Source organism: Astyanax mexicanus, chromosome 17, assembly GCF_023375975.1.
Source record: "Astyanax mexicanus isolate ESR-SI-001 chromosome 17, AstMex3_surface, whole genome shotgun sequence".
Lineage (NCBI taxonomy): Eukaryota > Metazoa > Chordata > Actinopteri > Characiformes > Acestrorhamphidae > Astyanax > Astyanax mexicanus.
The window spans coordinates 33,655,182-33,675,671 of NC_064424.1; the positions used below are offsets into that span (position 1 = coordinate 33,655,182).

General features: G+C 40.0%; 1 protein-coding gene and 1 long non-coding RNA gene across 4 annotated transcripts in view; one reads left to right on the forward strand and one right to left on the reverse strand.

Annotated features, from left to right (window-relative positions):
• csf1rb (colony stimulating factor 1 receptor, b) overlaps positions 1-20,490 on the reverse strand; it is a 38,640-nt gene that overhangs the window by 9,388 nt on the left and 8,762 nt on the right. The window contains exons 6-17 of the mRNA XM_022676346.2: positions 20,300-20,483; positions 18,970-19,091; positions 17,674-17,782; positions 15,676-15,875; positions 15,451-15,563; positions 15,244-15,373; positions 12,741-12,845; positions 10,666-10,776; positions 5,555-5,723; positions 5,379-5,422; positions 5,188-5,294; positions 3,725-3,847 (exon numbers count right to left, since the gene is read on the reverse strand). Coding sequence (XP_022532067.2) covers positions 3,725-3,847; positions 5,188-5,294; positions 5,379-5,422; positions 5,555-5,723; positions 10,666-10,776; positions 12,741-12,845; positions 15,244-15,373; positions 15,451-15,563; positions 15,676-15,875; positions 17,674-17,782; positions 18,970-19,091; positions 20,300-20,483 — 1,517 coding nt within the window. The remainder of the gene's footprint in view (positions 1-3,724; positions 3,848-5,187; positions 5,295-5,378; positions 5,423-5,554; positions 5,724-10,665; positions 10,777-12,740; positions 12,846-15,243; positions 15,374-15,450; positions 15,564-15,675; positions 15,876-17,673; positions 17,783-18,969; positions 19,092-20,299; positions 20,484-20,490) is intronic.
• Positions 765-3,709, forward strand: LOC125782375 (uncharacterized). Of its 3 annotated transcripts, XR_007425017.1 has the most exons (3): positions 801-1,266; positions 1,766-3,356; positions 3,527-3,709. It is a non-coding gene; the product is annotated as an uncharacterized LOC125782375 (long non-coding RNA). The 3 variants fall into 3 exon arrangements; XR_007425016.1 differs by lacking the exon at positions 3,527-3,709 and having other exon boundaries at positions 765-1,266; positions 1,766-2,271; XR_007425018.1 differs by lacking the exon at positions 3,527-3,709 and having other exon boundaries at positions 765-1,266; positions 1,769-2,271.

Here is a 20,490-nt window from a genome sequence, read left to right on the forward strand (position 1 = left end):
GCCAGGCTTAAGTTGGCATTCGAGGGGGCCCGTGAGCGACTTTTGGTAGCTGCTGCTTGCCGGAAAGAACGGCATGAAGCGTGTTCGCGAGTTGCCCTTACAGGAGGGTCAGTTGGTTTACCTGCGAGACAATACTGTTCGGGGTCGCCACAAAATTCATGATGTATGGAGTTCTGTGCTGAGGGCTCCTGTTGGGGAAGGAGCAGTTTATACAGTTGCTCCAGTAAATGACCTATGTAAGGTAAAGCACGTCCATCGTGACATGTTAAAAGCCCAAGTCCAGAAAAAGGCTCCTGTTCCTCCTCCTAGGGTTTCTCCACCACAAGTCCCAGTAGCATCTTTGGATACCTCCAGTGATGAAGACCTTTGGCTGTTGGTATCAGAAACCAGATCAACGGCTGTTCCAGTACCTGCCCTTAGTGCTTCAGGTCCTACAGGGCTTCCTATGGTGGTACCTGCAGGAGATGGTCAGATTTCAGATGCTCCTATTGTGCCCGAAAGAGCTCAGCCTTTTGATTCTTCGTTGCCTGTAGTGTCTCAGCCTTGTTCTAGCCAGTCATCATTGTGTCGTACTTCACGTTCTACGGCTGGTCAGCATTCTAATGTTAATCGTCTTCCACGTTCTGTAGGTGTGGAGAATATGGTTGATGAATCCCAAGGCCCGGTTTTGAATGCACACTCAGCTTTGTTTAGACCCTGGCGGTAGTCCCTTTTGTTGCATTAATTTCATCATCGGGACGACGATGCAAAATGGGGGGGGGGGGTAGATTGTAGCAGGAGGGGTTTTGTTTACCCCACCTACATTTTTTCATTTAATAATGGTGTGCGGGCGCTTTAAGGTGCTGGGCGGGATTTCTATCCCCTATATATAGATGTTGGACCCTTATTTGGTGTGCGCTTCCTGTCCCCCACTCCTCTCTCTCCCGGAGCATCTCACTTCCGGTCCAGCGGCATTCAGCTTGGTCGATTTAGCGCGGTTTTTGGCTCACTTCCAAAGAAGACTTGAAGATTTTCGGCTGTTTTGCCGGCCCAGCAGCGTTGTATTGTGCTCTTGTGGGTCTAGTTTCACTTTCAGTTTCATAAGGGATAGCGGCCGTGTGGCTGTGCTGTTGCCGTGCTGTAGCTGATCGTCTGCTGTGGCCATTTCCTGTGTCTGCCGTGCCATTTTCTGCTAGCTGCTGTTTGCTGCACCAGCTGTGATTGCCAGTGGTGTTGTCTGCTCTCTGCACTCTAACCCTGATTGTTTGGGGAAACTGCATGCTGTATGTTTTCTCACCCAGACTGTGCTGATTGTGGCTTTTAGCTTCTCAGTGCTGCTGTTTTGTTTCTCTATTTTAGTTGTTAATTTTCTTTTGTTATTTTCTGTCTTATTCATTCTTTGTTTTGGATTATTATTTCTTTGTTCAAATTTGGTTTCTGTTTTGCCTGAGTTTGTATTCTATTTTTATAATTTTGCTTTGCGTTATCAACCCTAACTATCTGTTGCTTCTTTTTGTTTTGTTTGGAATTGGGGTTGATTTCTTATTGACTAAGTTCTCATTTATGATTTGGTGTCTTGTCATTTATTAAGTATTTCTCATTTGTTTCATATATTTGATTCCCTTATAATTTGAGTTTGAGTGGTTAATTTGGTGGGATTATTTTATTTTGAAGATTAGTGCAGTCAGTCGACTGCACTTTCCTGATTTTTGTATTTTGTGTTCGGATTACTTTAATTTGGGTTAAATTTTGGTTATTTGGGCTTTCTTCTTTTTCTTCTGTTTAGCAGAAGTGTGTGTGTGTGTGTGTGTTGTGGTGGTTGTACTGTGGTGTGGTAAAGAGGGGCTAGGGTTAGAGAGACCAGGACTAAATAAGATAAGTGCCTTTCTCTTTTATATAGTTGTTGCAATTAATTGTGTAGTTTTAATTTGAAATATAGTTCTGGTAAAATTATTAGTGGTCTCTCCCCTCTACTGTTTGCCATACTTAATTTTGTTTCTTTTTTGGCTGGACAGGAGCTGTGGGCCAAAGCGACAGAGCTTGGGGTGTGGAGTACCTTTTCACCATTCTGTAGTGTAGAGCACTTGGTGTTTGAGATATGCAGTGCAGTCACGTGTGGTGTGTGTAGTGTAGGTGACCTCGTATCCTTTTTCTGCTCCTTTCTGCCGCGGTAAGCCCTCAGTCCAGTCCTGGCCTGAGTCTTAATATTAATTTGTCTGTCCAGTGTTTGTGTGTGTGTGTGAAAATGTTTTAAAAATAATTGTTAATAAAATTGTGTTTAAATATTTGGAACTCCGTCTCTGGTCTCAAAGTGTTCTAGATCTGCGTGTCTTTAATTTTCTTGGCTTTAAGGGCCAGTTATATTTCCTAGGGGTGAAATTCCCTTAGGTGGCGTAGTCCTGCACTATTTACTATAAATATTTATTGGTATGTTTACTCTCTCTTGCCACATGTGCTTTAACACTGAACGCTGAAAGTTGCACTTTTAAACACAGTGTTTGGACGTGCAGCGCAGATGTACACATGTAAACCGAGTCACACAGCTGTGAGTAGTGAATGCAGCACAGGCCGCATGTGCATTAACACAGCGTTTGTTCATAGCTGTGGTAATTAGCATTATCTGGCTAATATATCAGTTAAAGCAGTTTAGCTCAAATAAATTGACTATATTTAATAGGTCGGATCGAGACCGGATCACGTTCTCACCACAAGTGATCCGCTCCAGAGTTCATTTGGGACCGGACCGAGACCACCTCCTCTAGCAGGTTTCAGTTCGGTTCTTTTGATCCACACCCGAGTGTGATCACTTTTTTTTACACCTGCTCAATCATACTGCACTAAAGTTACAAACGGACCATAGTTCATTTTAATCGGACCGAACAGTGCTGGTGAGATAGTGATGTAGGTTAGAATGATGGTGAGGTGGAATGTGTGAGTTAGAATGATGGTGAGGTGGAATGAGTGAGGTAGAGTGATGGTGAGGTAAAATGTGAGTGAAGCAGAGTGAGATAGTGATGTAAGTTAGAATGATGGTGAGGTGGAATGAGTGAGGTAGAGTGATGGTGAGGTAAAATGTGAGTGAAGCAGAGTGAGATAGTGATGTAAGTTAGAATGATGGTGAGGTGGAATGAGTGAGGTAGAGTGATGGTGAGGTAAAATGTGAGTGAAGCAGAGTGAGATAGTGATGTAAGTTAGAATGATGGTGAGGTGGAATGAGTGAGGTAGAGTGATGGTGAGGTAAAATGTGAGTGAAGCAGAGTGAGATAGTGATGTAAGTTAGAACGATGGTGAGGTGGAATGAGTGAGGTAGAGTGATGGTGAGGTAAAATGTTAGTGAAGCAGCGTGAGATTGTAATGTGAGATAGAATGATAGTGAGGTGGAATGAGTGAGGTATAGTGATGGTGAGGTAAAATGTGAGTGAAGCAGAGTGAGATAGTGATGTAAGTTAGAATGATGGTGAGGTGGAATGAGTGAGGTATAGTGATGGTGAGGTAAAATGTGAGTGAAGCAGAGTGAGATAGTGATGTAAGTTAGAATGATGGTGAGGTGGAATGAGTGAGGTAGAGTGATGGTGAGGTAAAATGTGTGTGAAGCAGCATAAGATTGTGATGTGAGGTAGAATGATGGTGAGATGGAATGAGTGAGGTAGAGTTATGGTGAGGTAAAATGTGAGTGAAGCAGCGTGAGATTGTGATGTGAAGTAGAATAATGGTGAGGTAGAGAGTCACTATTTAATGGACTTACGTTTCCTCTCACTACGTAGTTTGAATCATTCATGATGTCTCTCGCCAACCCAAAATCACAGATCTTCACCACCCAGTCCTCCGTCACCAGAACATTCCTCGCAGCTACATCCCTGTGAATACACTACACACACACACAGAGGAGAGCACTATTTCTATAAATGTTTGTGTGTATGCATTATTTGAGTTTGTATAGTCCGTGTGTAGTGTACTGTGTCTGTATGTGTTTAAAGTGTGTGTGCATATTATGTATATCATGTGTAATGGGTGTATAGTTGGGGTTTAACAGTACAGAAAATTCATGGTTTGGTTCACACCTCGGTATAAATCCCACGGTTCGGAGCCTTTTCGGTATGTTTGGGGGAAAAAAATAAAAAGGCTGGGCATTCTGTATAGCCTTACATTTATTAATTTCATAATAACACTCAAACTTCATTGTAACCATGTGTTGTTTTTTGGGATGAAATGTTGTAACGGGACTCGAGCACTTTTATTATTAAATGCTTGAAACCAGGGTTTTCTCCTACTGTCATCATGAGAGACTCTTTGGATATTGTTAGAACAAACAAACTATGAGCATGATTGTGTCTCTTTAACAAAAACAACAGCATTACTTTAACTGCTTAAATATTTACAAATATTTTTTTCCTAAGCATATTACTTAATGCATTCAGTGTTTGAGTTCTTAAATATCAGCTTTAGATTGTTAAAATTAAATTATATTAGTATCAATCAATTAAATCTGAGAGAGAGAGAGAGTGAGAGAGAGAGAAAGAGTGAGTGAGTGAGAGTGCAAGTGAGCAAGGGAGAAAAAGAGACAGACAGACAGAGAGCACGAGAGAAGCAAAAGAAAGCAAAAGAGAGAAAGAGATAGAGAGACAGAGAGAGAAAGAGAGAGTGCGTGCGCGAGTGAGCAAGCGATAGAGAAAGAGAGAGATCATGCTTGAATGAGTAAGCGAGAGAGAGAGAGAGAAAGAGAATGAGAGAGAGCGTGCACGAGTGAGCAAGCGAGAGAGAGCGAGAGACATCACAAATGAGAGCGAGCGAGCGAGCAAGAGAGAGAACGAGAGACAGCTCAAATGAAAGCAAGCGAGAGAGAGAGACAGTGCGAGTGCCTGTCCGTGCGTGCACTCTCCGGTGCACTGTTTTCAGAGCTAAACTTCAGAGCATGTTATGGGCTAAATCAGTAGCAAATTGCTAATACCAACAGTGCTACAGCTACACTTTCCGGGTTACGTTCATTGGCTCCAAAAGTCTCCTATAGACTGTCTGTTTTGTGTATTCTGCGTGTATTTGCACGTACCGAACCGTGACCCCCGTACTGTGATGGTTTGTAAAGAATACACAAACCATTACACCCCTAGTGCATAGTGTGTGTATGTTTGTGTTTAAAATATGTGTGTGTATAGTATGTATAGCATGTGTAATGCATGTATAGTATGTGTGTGTTCTGTGTTGTGTTACGTTTTTGGCGGCGAGGAAATCGAGGCCCTGAGCCACTTGGCTGGAAAATCTCAGCAAATGGTCCAGATCCAGCATCCATGAGTTATCCTGTCCTTCTCCACAGAACTCTGCAATAAAAGTCCCACAGCTATGATCTGGTTCTGGAACTGACCGGATTTAACTCTTCATATTAAAAGTGGAGAGTGTCCTACCCTGTGACCCGTCCCGACCCCGGCGTCCCGACATGTCCTGATAACTGAGAACAGATTCAGACACAGTCAGGCAGCGGCCCGCCATAGTCTACATTCACACTCTACAATATACTGTACACAAATGCACACACTACACACTAAACGCACACATACACACTATGTTTCAGAAGCCTTGCCTGATGTTGCTGATTCGTTTATCTGGACTCTGATGGACCGGCAGGTTCTTGTAGGAGCTGTTGAGGTCACATTCCTGCAGGACAGAGTTTAGGAACACCTCAGCTCGTCTGCGCAGGAAGTTCAGCAGATCTCCATGACTGCAGTATTCGGTGATCAGCAGAACCGGGCCTGAAACACACGTAGCTCACTCTTTAATATTGGTGGAGAATCTGCCTCAGGATTCTGGCCTGAATGGCTTAGCATCAAATAATAACTGTACAAATTTTAACATATTGATTATTCATCATGGTAAGATCTAATGTCTGACCCACATTGTATCATTTTATAAATCTTATCTTATATAGAAAATGTGAAATATCACACACAAAGACAATTGTTGTTAGTCATCAACTTCCCCACACTACACTGTTGTTAATAAAACATCACACACTTTAAGGCTCCATCCACAGGAATATGGGTATTTTTGTCTTTTTCGAGGGTGATCATACCTTCTATAATTTAATTTTGAAAGAATGAAAAACTGAATGCAGTGCATTTTGGTGCCTCCGCTGTATTATGTAATGTGACTTGACAGGCCTTGGCCTGTATATGGGCAACAAGAACAGATGATACAAAACAAAATATGATGATACAAAAGTTATTTACATTCTGAAAACTTTAATGCTTTGGAGACTCCTACAGGACACATGGATAAGCTGTCTGTTCACTCTCTACTCCACTTAATAATTTTAGATCAGTAACACGACCCATAATAAGACAACAGTAATGAGAAAAATAACAGTAATAAGAAAAAAGGTTTAAAGAACATGAACTGTTTGGTTTGAATTTAGGAAAATACATTTCAAAAGAAGTCAGGAAAGTGCCAATTGTAAAATTTTGTATTCATTATAATTTGACAGTTGCATATTTACCTTAAATTTTTAATATTTTATATTACAGTTACAATTACCTATCTAACACCAAAACTTTATATGTAATGCTTGAATCCTCAAGATAAAGGTGCGTAATATCAGACTGTTAAGAGTTTAAACATGTTATTAATCCGCAAGTCACAGGGACAACAGAAACACTTAAGGTGCTCTCCATATTTTAGGCTCTTTCTGAACAAGCAATGTAACAAAATGTAAACAATGTAAACAAAAAAATCAGACATGCGCAGATCGACTGTGTGATGTCATGTTTTCCTAAAACTGTGTTTTCCCTGTTGACATGGCTCCAGTGGCAGTGGAGTTTTTTTTTTAATCTCCACTTTAAAAAGCTCAGTTTTCACTGGCCTTAAACCCCTTTTTTGTGTGTATGACAGAACAAAATACAGGAAAAACTTGTTTTTAAATATAATCCGGATTTGTGTGGACAGACGATAAGATAATGCACCCCAGCCCAGTGGCTTCAACCCTCAAAACTGCACCAGAGTTCTCGAGAACTGGATGTAAACCAACAGCAGATGACAGTGAAACTAGTTTTAGGTGCTTTCTGTTACATTCATTATTTAAACAATAAACAGCATTGAATGTCTACACTTTCAGAATTGGGTTTTATCTGTACAGACCCCCATGGCTTCTTCTGAGATGGACTCATTAATCTTCATTGTTGTAGAATGAACTCAGACTTCTACAGAAACATTCTGTCTATCAAGTTAAAGAAAGATTTAACCAAACTAATCAGGAGATCCTTCATCATGTAGCAAGATGATGACCCAAAACATACTGCATGAAAAAGCATCACAAAAGAAGAATGCAGAAGTTGAAGCAGAAATGTTGATCTTTTTTCTCATGTTCATCTTTTAATGACACACCCAAATGTTTTCAGTCTACAGCAGAACTAAAGGGATCGGACTCACTGTTCCAATGCTTTTGGAGTGGAGTGTAGATATATACACTTCATAAATAAGTTTAAGATGTAGCTATAAGTAGCTAAAATTGTATATAGTGTTAACTTAAAGTGTTAAGTTATGTAATATTTCAGAATTTAATTTCACCCTATTTCTTTTTAAAGAACCGTTATTAAATTAGTGTAAAGCAAATTTTATCATTAGTTGAGTATCTTTGAGTGCAACAGTTCCACTCAGCACTGGTTTTATTGGAGTAGTAATCAGTTTAAACCACAAACTGATGAGGAAAGAGAGGTCTTCACTGGTTACAATGTTCTGTCCACATCTTTCATACAAGTGAAATAAACCAGAAACACGTAAATATATTTACCACTTCCTCTTATGTCCCAGCTTCAGTTTCGGTTCTAGATTATAAACAGATACATACTGTATGGAGTCAAAAAACAGTATTATGGAGTCAAAAAAGGGTCATAAAGATTTTGAGTTTGTAAAACAGAAGTCACAAATGTACTGAAACTTGTAACTGCGTATAAACAACTACATGCACGAAAATCCAAATGAATAATAATTCAAATGTACAAATGTGAAAAAATATTTTAATTATATATAAATATATATTTTTAAATTTGTAAATCCAATCTCTTGAATGTGTGAATCAGTACTGCTCAAATGGCTTAAGCTGGGTCAGACCAAAAATCACATGGAATTTGTGAGGTTGTAAATGTGACAGTGGGTGTTTTTCACTGTGGAGCTAAAAATCCTCTCATTCATCTTCTCTGCTGCGTGTGCGAAGCTCCAGCTGCAGTTGCGAATTTTGACCCTGTTTTTACGCCTGATTGATGGACCAATAGGAAAGCTTTATCTAGACCAATCAGATTACGGGGTTTGTTTAACCAATCAGAACACTGGGTGGGTCTCTGCAGCTCGGAGTACTGGGCGTCGAAAGGTGTGGGCGTGTCGAAAGTGTGGCCGCCATTTTGGAGTCGGCCACCATGCGCCCCCCAGTGGATTAATTTACACAGAGGAAGGAGTTTAATAAACCGATAATATTCATAACTCTACCAATTTTTAAATGATTTACACACGGTTTGGTTTGTTACAAACAGCAGAGATGTAGTTATGATACAGGACACTGTGACACATTACAAATACCTGCTTTCATGCTGAAATACTTTATATTATGTTCTAATAATATGAATTAATTTTATATTTATGTACATAGATGCACACACACACATATACACACACACATATATTTATATATATATATATATATATATATATATATATATATATATATATATTAATAAATCAATTAATTTATGTACTTATTAATATGCTATACCATATGTCTGTCTTTTTTAAAGAGCATAATATAAAGTATTTCAGCAGGAAAGCAGGTATTTGTAATGTGTCACAGTGTCCTGTATCATAACTACATCTCTGCTGTTTGTAACAAACCAAACCGTGTGTAAATCGGGTAAAAATTGGTAGAGTTATGAATCGGTTTATTAAACTCCTTCCTCTGTGTAAATTAATCCACTGGGGGGCGCATGGTGGCCGACTCCAAAATGGCGGCCACACTTTCGACACACCCACACCTTTCGACACGCCCAGTACTCCAGCTGCAGAGACCCACCCAGTGTTCTGATTGGTTAAACAAACCCCGTAATCTGATTGGTCTAGATAAAGCTTTCCTATTGGTCCATCAATCAGGCGTAAAAACAGGGTCAAAATTCACAACTGCAGCTGGAGCTTCGCACTAGAGGTGGGCGATACCGGGAATTTTGGTATCGATCCGATACCAAGTAAACGCAGGGCCAGTATTGCCGATATCGATACTGATACCGATACTTTTTAATATTTAAGCTTTATAGATCCAAATGATCCAAAAACCTAGGATATAATTTCACCAAACATTGTAAGTGATAACAAAATACTTTAGTATCACAATCAACATTTTTGTTTAGAAACAATGGAACAGTAACAAAACAAAGTTTAAATATAAAGTAAAAAAAATATTAAAAAATAAAATAAAAATTCTCCCCTCACTAGACATCTTTTCTAGTTCTTCGTTTCTTTGTTTATTTTTTTTAATAAAATTGTCATTTGGAAAAACAATAAAAAATAAGGAATTGTCTTCCTTTCAGTGCAATTCAAATGCAAGTTTTTCTTAAATAAACAGAGTGTAAAAAAATATCACTCAACACTAATCTCCTGAGGTAGAGGCCTGTCGACACGAGGAGAGCGCTGAGTGGGCGGGGCCAGGCTGAGCCTACCTGCCTGGCGGTTTGGCTGGCTTTGCTGAGCCATGTGACGCATGTGCAACAACAAGAGACCAGAGAGTAGACTGTGGTGAATCTCGTGCGCAGCAGTGCGCAGCAGTGCGTGCGGCAGAGAAAAAAGCTTGAATATCGATATTTTTACACGAGTATTGCTCAATACCAATACCAGCGTTTGTATCGATATTATCGATATTTGGATCGATCCGCCCACCTCTACTTCGCACACGCAGCAGAGAAGATGAATGAGAGGATTTTTAGCTCCACAGTGAAAAACGCCCACTGTCACATTTACAACCTCACAAATTCCATGTGATTTTTGGTCTGACCCAGCTTAAGCCATTTGAGCAGTACTGATTCACACATTCAAGAGATTGGATTTACAAATTTAAAAATATATATTTATATATAATTAAATTTTTTTTTCACATTTGTACATTTGAATTATTATTAATATTACTTTCTGTTTCAAGTTTGCACATTCCAGTTAATTTGTGGATTTGGATTTTCGTGCATGTAGTTGTTTATACGCAGTTACAAGTTTCAGTACATTTGTGACTTCTGTTTTACAAACTCAAAATCTTTATGACCCTTTTTTGACTCCATAATACTGTATAAAATTGTCCTGTTCTTTTACCACTGTCATTTTTCCTTCAATTATATAAAACCTCCTGTTAATCTTTGACTGTCTTGAAAATAAAATTACAGTGAGATTAAGCTTTAGAGTTAGAGTTAGAGTTAGATCAGGAAGCTGGATAATCAGCACCCCACCTCATCCCCAACTTCCCAACCCATCCCATCCAATAGTACTGGATGGAGCTTCGTTATTCCAGAGAATTCCAGAGTTCCATTGCTCCACAACTCAAAGCTTTATTTGTCTGCTCTAAGGACTAGCCAATCTTGCACTTTTGGCAGAATATTTGTTACAATTCTAATAAATATATATAAATATGCAATAAATTGAAAGATCTAATATTGAATATAGATCAGTGCTTACCTCCCTGAGTGCACGCCCCCAGCAGGTTAACGATGTTAGCATGCGGCCCCAGATGACTCAGGATCTTCAGTTCGGACATCAAGGCCTCTTTCTCTTCTGAGTGGGCGCTTGCTGCGGGTTACAACACCTACTTAAGTACTGAGGAACATCTACAGTCATATGAAAAAGTTTGGGCAGCCCTATTAATCTTAATCATTTTTAGTTCTAAATATTTGGGTGTTTGCAACAGCCATTTCAGTTTGATATATCTAATAACTGATGGACACAGTAATATTTTATTGTACTAACAGAAAATGTGCAATATGCATTTATCCTCCAAAAATTCTCCAAAGAGCTGCAGCATCATCTTGCTGTAGATGGTGTCACTGTGCATCAGTCAACAATACAGCGCGCTTGTGTGCTTTTGCATACCTCAGGCGACTCTGTTTGTGGCATGCAGAAATGGCTTCTTTCGCATCACTCTCCCATACAGCTTCTCCTTGTGCAAAGTGCGCTGTATTGTTGACCGATGCACAGTGACACCATCTGCAGCAAGAAGATGCTGCAGCTCTTTGGAGGTGGTCTGTGGATTGTCCTTGACTGTTCTCACCATTCTTCTTCTCTGCCTTTCTGATATTTTTCTTGGCCTGCCACTTCTGGGCTTAACAAGAACTGTCCCTGTGGTCTTCCATTTCCTTACTATGTTCCTCACAGTGGAAACTGACAGGTTAAATCTCTGAGACGACTTTTTGTATCCTTCCCCTGAACAACTATGTTGAACAATCTTTGTTTTTAGATAATTTGAGAGTTGTTTAGATGAGCCCATGATGCCACTCTTCAGAGGAGATTCAAATAGGAGAACAACTTGCAATTGGCCACCTTAAATACCTTTTCTCATGATTGGATACACCTGGCTATGAAGTTCAAAGCTCAATGAGGTTACCAAACCAATTTTGTGCTTCAGTAAGTCAGTAAAATGTAGTTAGGAGTATTCAAATCAATAAAATATTAAGGGTGCCCATACTTTTGCACCGCTCAAATTTTGGTTTAATGCATATTGCACATTTTCTGTTTGTACAATAAACCTCATTTCAATCCTGAAATATTACTGTGTCCATCAGTTATTAGATATATCAAACTGAAATGGCTGTTGCAAACACCCAAATATTTAGAACTAAAAATGATTAAGATTAATAGGGGTGCACAAACTCTTTCATATGACTGTAGAACCGTAGTGGAACTTCTCAGTATGATCAGCATTTATCAGCATGCTTTATTCATGTGTTCTATATTAAAGCAGCAGTGTTCTATATGTTCTAAATGTTCTAAGTCAAAGAACCATTTTACAGTACTTCATACACTAATATGCCAGAGGTCATAGGACAGCAGCATTAGAGGCATTGTTAGGGGGCCATAGCACTCACTAAATGTTCTTTCTCCCCCAGTTAAAGAAGTAGCCCCTGGGAAATATTGTTTTCTTATTTAATATTACATATGTTTCAATCTTTAATCTAGTGTGTGTTTAAGATTTTTTAAAATGTAACATAACATAGAAAATGTTGAGATACTGAGTAAAATGCTCAAAAACTTTGTTTTTGATTGACTATAGATAGTTGTCAGTCATTGCTAGACTTGTACTCAACTGTTTTTTAAGGCTGTGCTTGTGGAGGCAGGATGGGGTAAGACTAAACGGAGATGCAAGAGAGAGGAAGGGCGAGGCACTGCTGATTTGTGTTGGAATAGAAAATAAAAACTGCTCAGATCTCCATCTGGCAACTAATATACTTGATATTAAATGTTACTTAAATCAGGAAAAGAGAGGAAAATAAATAAAAAATAAAATTAAATAATAAAAAGATTTTTTTTTACATTTGATTTGTTCTGATCTGTTAGACATGTTAGTACCTACTAAACTTAACATTATTTGTGTCTTTAATTTATCAGTTTAGTTAGTTGTTACCTATTTTTTCCAAGTAGATTTCTCCAGTGTTTTAATATAAATATTAGATCCTGTCCCATGATATGTGTCATGTCAGTGTAAAGTACATTTGTGTGGAGTGCCAATTTTTAATAATGTAAATTCACAAATAACTCACATTTTAGCATCTTCACGGCCACCTTAGTCACATGGTCATCCTTGTCCAGTCCATACACCGTCGCCTCCACCACTTTCCCAAACGCACCTGCACCCAGCACCTGCCCTGTGATCAGACCAGCAAAACATACTGTCAACCTACCCTACCTGAGGTGAGTTATAGAGCCCCCTGAACAGCTGAACCAATGAGGAGAGTGGCTTTTTTAGCTTTGTGTGGGTCATCAGGGTTCAAAACAAAGCAGAAGCAGTAAACTGAGGTTAACAGATTAGGAATTAGAACACAGATGTTGTGTGTGAGTGTACTGATGAGTGTTAGCGTGGTCTGTAGGTGTGTAGATGTGGATATGCTGTAATTAGGTGGGGCCTAGCTAACAAACAAGTGCTTAAGCACATGGTCTGTGTTTATATGTAGTTCCCTGTGTGCCCAGGTAGGTTAAACTATTTAAGGGTTCAAACGCAAGGTTTTTTTGCATTAGTAAAAAAAAACATTTGTAATTTGTAATTGGTTCTGTATAGCACTAAAATAGTTATTTAGCTCATAAGGGACTGGTGTGATTGGGCAAAGCCAGACTAAAGCCTAGCCAACAAGCGTAAAATCTGTTTTTGAAAAGCATTAGTGTTATATAGAACCATAACAACTCAAAAAACCTTTTAGATCAAGGGTGTCAAACTCATTTTGGCCGAGGGCCACATTGGCATATTGGCTGTCCTCTAAGGGCCAGATGTAACTTATAAATGTAATAAAAAATGAATGTAACTACTCCTTGATATAAAATAACTCTCAATATATTTATTCAATCAAACATTACAGTTGCATGGAAAAAATGTTTGCTTGTTGCTCTATTAACATAAATCCTTTTAATTTGTCATGTTATGAAATCCAAAAACTCCACCAATCAAGAACCAAACTATTCAAGTGAATAGAAATGACATCAAATGGAAGTTATATTAAAACGTTTGATACTGAAAAGAGGCTTAATAAATATAAAATCAAAAATTGTGAGCTGCTAAGAACATATTTAGCATTTTGCAAAAAAAAAAAAACTAACAGCAACCGCCTTGCATCAAACTAGATGCTTAATTACAAAATCTGGACATTATGGGATAAATATTTGTATGTCTCAATTACACCCGTGAAGTTACGCCTTCCCCTTTCGGCAGGGTTTCCACATCAATAACTACACTGCCGTGTAGTGACAGTAAGCCTTAACTTTGCGAGTAACACAATCGACAAGCATTGTGGGAAACATTTTGGTCAAAGCACGCTTCTGACCTATTTATTATAGACACTAAGATCTTACAAGCTCTCGCGGGCCACATAAAAGGACATGGCGGGTTTTGTGTTTGACACGTGTTTTAGATAATTAATGCCTGGTTCAACATTTTGAGTTGTCAGTTCATTTTGCCGTTTACACTACATGACTAATCAGCGAAACAGGGTCACAATTACATGTATTTTTACCTTCAGAAAACAAAATGAATCTCTTCTCTCCAAAAACATGCTTTCTGAGAATATGTGAGAAAATAAAACAATGCCATGAAGAATTATGTTGGTTGGACACGTGGTTCTCTCTTTACATGATGCCACTGACTGTAGGTAGTTGCTACCCTTGACTCATAGTCGCCAACTGGTCCAGATATTAAACCTGCTGTATATTTACTGGGCATCTTGTTTCTTTCCTGTACCAACTTAAAAACAGCTCTGTGAGTGTCTTTCAGCAGTTCAGACTACATAAATGTGTAGTTGGAAAGCCAGACTATAATCATGTAGTGTGAACTAGGCACAAATTTTCTTTGCCTGGTTAAAAGGTCCTCTGCATTTGTGGAACACTTGTAGACAGTTACAGTATGAAGACAAAAAAAAGCAAAGGAGGGGAGATAACAAATATAACTGCCACTAACAGTGCTTTAGCAAATGTTACTGTTTATACAATTTTAATAGTAGCGTCAATTCAATCAATGAATTACATGTTTTTTCTAGCTTGAAGTTAATCATGTTTGTGTAATTTGTATGAGCGGTACCGGGGACGCTGAGTGGTCCAGCGGTCTAAAGCGCTGCCACTATGAGTAGGAAGTTGCAGGTTTGAACCCCCGCACATGCAACTTTGCCATCAAGCTGCCGGCGTCAGAGGGAGCAAAATTGGCCCTGCTCCCTCCTGGTGGGTAGATGGCGGTCTCTCCCACATCACTCCTAGGGTGATGTCTGCAGCACAGGGCGTCTGTGAGCTGATGTACCGGAGTCGAGCTGCTGCGCTGTCCTCCAAGCGCACTGGCTGCTAGGCAATGCTGCATCAGCAGCAGTTCTAAAAGAAGCGGTAGCAGACTTCACATGTATCAGAGGAGGCATGTGTTAGTCTTCACCCTCCTGGTGTGTTAGGGCATTACTAGTGATAGGGGGAGTCCTAATGAGTGGGTTGGGTAATTGGCCGTGTAAATTGGGGAGAAAATGGGAAAAAATTTAAATAAAATATTAAAAATAAATAAATAAATAATGTGAGCTGTACCGAACGTCAGTCTGTCTCGAGGGAACTCCCACTTCCTGCTGTTGTATGGCAGCTGGTTGGGGTCGATGTAGGTGTAGTTGTTTCCGTCATTAGCTTCAATGATCTTCCACCTGATTTCATACCTGGGCTTCTGTAAACACACACACACACAGTCAGCTGGTGGAGTTAAAGCTCAGTGTTTACAGTTATGCGGCTGATGAGTGCTACCTGTTTACACCTGTAGACACAAACTCCCAGCAGCAGCAGAAGTAGAGTGCTCACGACGGAAACTCCACCCACCAGAATGAAGAATACCTGAGAGCTCGGATCCTCCAACGTGACTGAGCAGGTCAAAAAAGAGTTTGTGAATATGCAGGAGTGTGTACGTATAACTGTGTGTGTATGTGTTTGATTGGTTAAAATCTGGTAGTTTAAGAGATTAAAGAGTGTTACTTCTTCCAGTGAAGAAAGAATCCCGGCCCTCTCCAGCAGCGTTCACTCCCACGCACTCCACCGTCGCGTTCAGCACTATCTTACTCTTGAGCAGCACACTCTCCATCACCAACGGCCCAAACTCATCTGCCAGCTCCAGAGAGCGCTGTCTGCCCTGCAGCTCCACCCAGGACGAGTCATTACTGCCACACCCATCATCCCTAAATTACACAACATAAAAATTCACAGGCCACTTAAAAAAAAAAATCATATCCTGTGCTCAGGTGTTTATCTATACTGTTTGAAGCAGACCAACTTTCCCAACTGAACACATTATAATATTTGTATCCAGACAAATCAGATCAGTGATAGAGTCTGCTGTGTGAAACAATGTCCAATTAATTTTTACATAAATTAGAACAGCAGACATCGATCCTGTTACACTCAATCAGATTTTATTACAATCACTAATATACAACATTGTTCTGATCCGTCTATGTCCAAAACTTTATCTGAAGGGTATGTCACTGTTTACTTTTAGTCTTAGGCTGTGACCGAAATGGCTCCCTACTCCCTCATTAGTGTTGCGCTATGTAGGGAGATACTAATAAGTTCACTAATTAGTGGTAAAACAGGAGTGAATTTGGACACTAACTCATCATTATTATGCGCCAGCACTGGTCGCATAAACACACACAGGTGAGAGAGGGGTTGAGCCGTGTTTAAATGTCCGTAAACACACAGAACTGATCTCTGAATTAAAGTTAGTGAAGCTCTGGGCTGATCATGAAGTTATTTATGTGCTTGTTATATTAACGCTGTTTAAAAGATGATTTTCACATTACTGTACTACATGAAGAAAACCTTAAAAATAGCAGCGTACGCCGGCTCACAGTGTTGCCAGATTGGGTGGTTTCATGCCAAATGTTGAGTTGTGTCTCAAATTGTTTGGAGGAAACGTTGTGATTTGACAGGTAAACAAAACTACCAAGTGTAAAGAGTTTGGAAATTTAACTCGGCTGTGTTATAGTTAGATATCTAACCTGGCAGAGACAGAGCTTTTAGTCCTGCTGATGGAAATTTGAAGCTGTGTTTATGTTCGTTATTGTATGTGAGTAAGTTATTTCTTTCTTTCATTGCTTGCAAGGTTGTTTTTATGTACTGTTTTTACGTTTTTGTTTCGCGTGTCTAATGATACAAGGCACAAAACACATAATACAAATATGCAGATAAACTCATTTAAATATCATTTTTTTTGTAATCAGTGATATTTAAGATATTTAAGGTATTTTATTTGAGATCATGTTGGAATAAACCCTGTAATATTGTTAATATGACGAACATCAGCTGTTTGGGTGGTTTTCTCAGTAATTTTGTGCATTTGAAACACGTTTTACCCTGTGAATAGGTTTTATCTGAATCCCACTGTAACAATCTGGCAACCCTGGTGGCTCGCTGTCCGCTTCGTTTCTTCGGCTGTCTGTTGCTTAGTAGCGAGACCCGCAAAGCATTTTGGGACACATTCAGCTCGCTTAGTAAGCAGCGAAGTTTACTATAAATCATGATGCATTATGGGAGTTTTTAGTGCCCTCAAAATCACGTTCGAATTCCCCATTAAGATTCGGACACTCAAAGAAAAATGGCTGACATACTCAATAGTGCCCTAACTAGTAAATAGGGAGCCATTTCGGTCACAGCCCATGTTACAGTAAAAGTGTGTAAAACTACCTCCACCATGTTTGAAAGCTGTATTTTAGTTTGGGTAGCTCTAATTGTGAGTAATTAATGAAATTACCTCCACCAGGTTTACAAGCTTACCTTTAGCCTGGCTAGCTCTAATTGTAAGTAATTAATAAAACTACCTCCAACAGATCTGGAAGATAAGCTTTAGCCTGGCTAGCTCTCACTGTGAGATATTGACCTGCTTTAATAATAATAATACATGTGTGAATAGTAGAAATTCTACACACACCTCAGTTATCAAACACTTCTACATGTGCTGCTAAGAAGAGAACATACATGATCTGGAGCTGCTCACACTGCCTCCAGTGGATGTTGGGTTGAGGAAAGCCAGAGGCAAAACAGGTCAGCGTACCGTCCCTCCATCTCACCACAACACTGGGCTTCTCTAACGGAGACACAGAAAACAAATGTATTTAAACCAGTGTTTTTTGTTTATCCTGGTGACCCACTGCCCTGTAAATGTGTGTATTTCCTTGAAGAACACTGATTTAAACCAATCTTTAATATGAATTATAATGGTAAGTTGTTTTAAATCAGACCAAAAACTAATTAATTTTGGGACAGGTACAAAGCTTATTTGTTATTGAATGCCTCTAATATTATACTTCACACTGAATTAGAGCATCAGAATAATATGTAAATAATGTTTGTGGATTAGGTCAGTTCTGAGTGTTGAATAGATAAAGCATCTACTTTACTTTCACACATCTTTAAATAACACATTACGCACATCCCTATGTACTGAAAAAGATCAGACACACCCATCAGTTTACAGAGAAACAGAACTCAGACTGCTGAACAGGAGTGTTATGATGGCCAAAGTGGGAGTCAGAATTTCTGTTCTGATTTCTGATATGAAAGTGTGCTTTATTACCTCAGAGATGAGGATCTGCAGGAAATACACAACCGTTAATGGTGACATTTCCTCAGCTATTCAGTCAAACAGTCTGACGCTTGGCTGTGTTCTGATCTGATCTGTAATGGTGGGCTTGAACATGACTATGCCTGTCTGTCTGTCTGTCTATCTATGTAGTTATCTAATCTAAGAGAGCAGCATCTTAACAATCACTAGAGATTTTACAGCATCTGGTAAGCAACACCTTACCACACCTAGTAACCTAGCAACCATCTGAGATACAATATCAACTATAGTATCCACCATAAGAGATTGCATTACTAGTCACCAGTACCATGACATCATTCACACTTCTCTAGCAACCACCTAGGATGCCACATCAACAAGAAAGCACCATGTTAGCGACCAAAAGTGATCTTATAGCAACTGTTCAGCAACACCTTAGAAACCACCATAGATAAACAGGGGAGCTGCATTCTCTGAAATGATGATGGCGCTCCATGCAGTACTTTTTGGATAAACTGGAGTGGTAGAGCTAGTCATCCAACACAAGAACCCTACCTCATTGCTGCTCTCATGTTCCAACATCTAGTGTAAACCCACTCCTGGCTGATACCCTAATTTAGGATTAGGTGAATGTGGTGGTTCTTCCTGATCTGGGTTTATGAAGGGTTCTGCTGTTGTTGGTTGAACTATAATTCCCTGTGTGTACTTACGAATTACGAAGACTTTAAAGCGAGTGGATGCGTTGGCCCGTGCACTCCTGGCACTGAAGATATACCACCCACTTTCATCTGCTTTGATGCGGACTATTGTGAGTCGGGCCACAGATCGGTACCTGTTAAACATTAACAGTTGTAAGCAGCGAGATCATATAACCTAGAGAGTAACATGGAGAAGGGTGGAACCTAGGAGCACAGAACAAGAACACCTGAGGAACCCTGTTCTAACCCCTCTCGCTCCTCTAACCCCTCTCACTCCTCTCACTTTCACACTCTTCCCATCACTCTTACAATTCTTCAACCCTTAACCCTCTAACCCCCTCACTCCTCTTAGTTTTACACTCTTCCCATCAGTGTCACAATCCTTTAACCCCTCTCACTCATTAAACTCTACTCCTACCTAACTCTACCCACTTAATCCTCTCACCCTCTCACTTTTCTAACCCCTCTCACTCCTTTCACAATCATCTCAACCCCTCAATCCACTAACCCCTCTTACTAATCACACTCTTTTCCCCATCAATCCTTTAACCCCCTCATTCCTCTAATTCTCTCTTTCATCACAATTTTCTTATCCCCTCAATTCTCTCACCCCCTCAATCATCTCACTTTCACACTCCTCCCACTGCTCTCACAATTCTCTGACCCTCTCAATACTCTAACCTCTCTCACTCATCATACTCTTCTCGCCCCCAATCCTCTCACCCCCTCACTCCTCTTACCCCTCTCACAATCCTCTCATTCCCTCAATCCTCTAACCCCTCTCACTAAACACACTCTTTTCCCCAACAATCCTTTAATCCCCTCAATCCTCTAACTCTCTCTTTCATCACAATCTTCTTATCCCCTCAATTCTCTCACCCCCTCAGTCCTTTCACTTTCACACTCCCCCCTACCACTCTCACAATTCTCTCATCCACTTAATCCTCTCACATTCACACTTCTCCCACTGCTCTCACAATTCTCTGACCCTCTCAATCCTCTAACCCCTCTCATTCATCATACTCTTCTCCCCCCAATCCTCTCACCCCCTCACTCCTGTAACCTCTTCAATCCCCAAACCCTTTCATTCACCACACCGTTCTCACCCCCTCAACCCTCCCACTCCTCTAACCCCTCTCACTAATCACACAGTTCTCACCCCCTTAAACCTCTCACCCCCACACTCCCCTAACCCCTCTCACTTATCACTCTTCTCACTTTGCTCACTCTTCTCACTTCCCTTACACTCCTCACTCTTTAGCTACAGTGTTTATTTTACTTATATCAGGGCATTATATGAGGTTGTATTATGGTGAAAAGAAAATGTAAATTGAAATTTCACCTTCTGTTGATCTGCCTGAAGGTGGAGCTGTTCTGAGTTGTGGGCGTGTCCCACCATGTCTCCAGGATGGAAGGATAAGCGCTGATGTTAATGTTCAGCTCCAGCAGCTCGCCCTCCCTCACCTCAACATCAGTCCCGGACCCCCCGATGTTGGACCCCGGGGTCAGCAGTATGTATGGCTTCTCTATTAA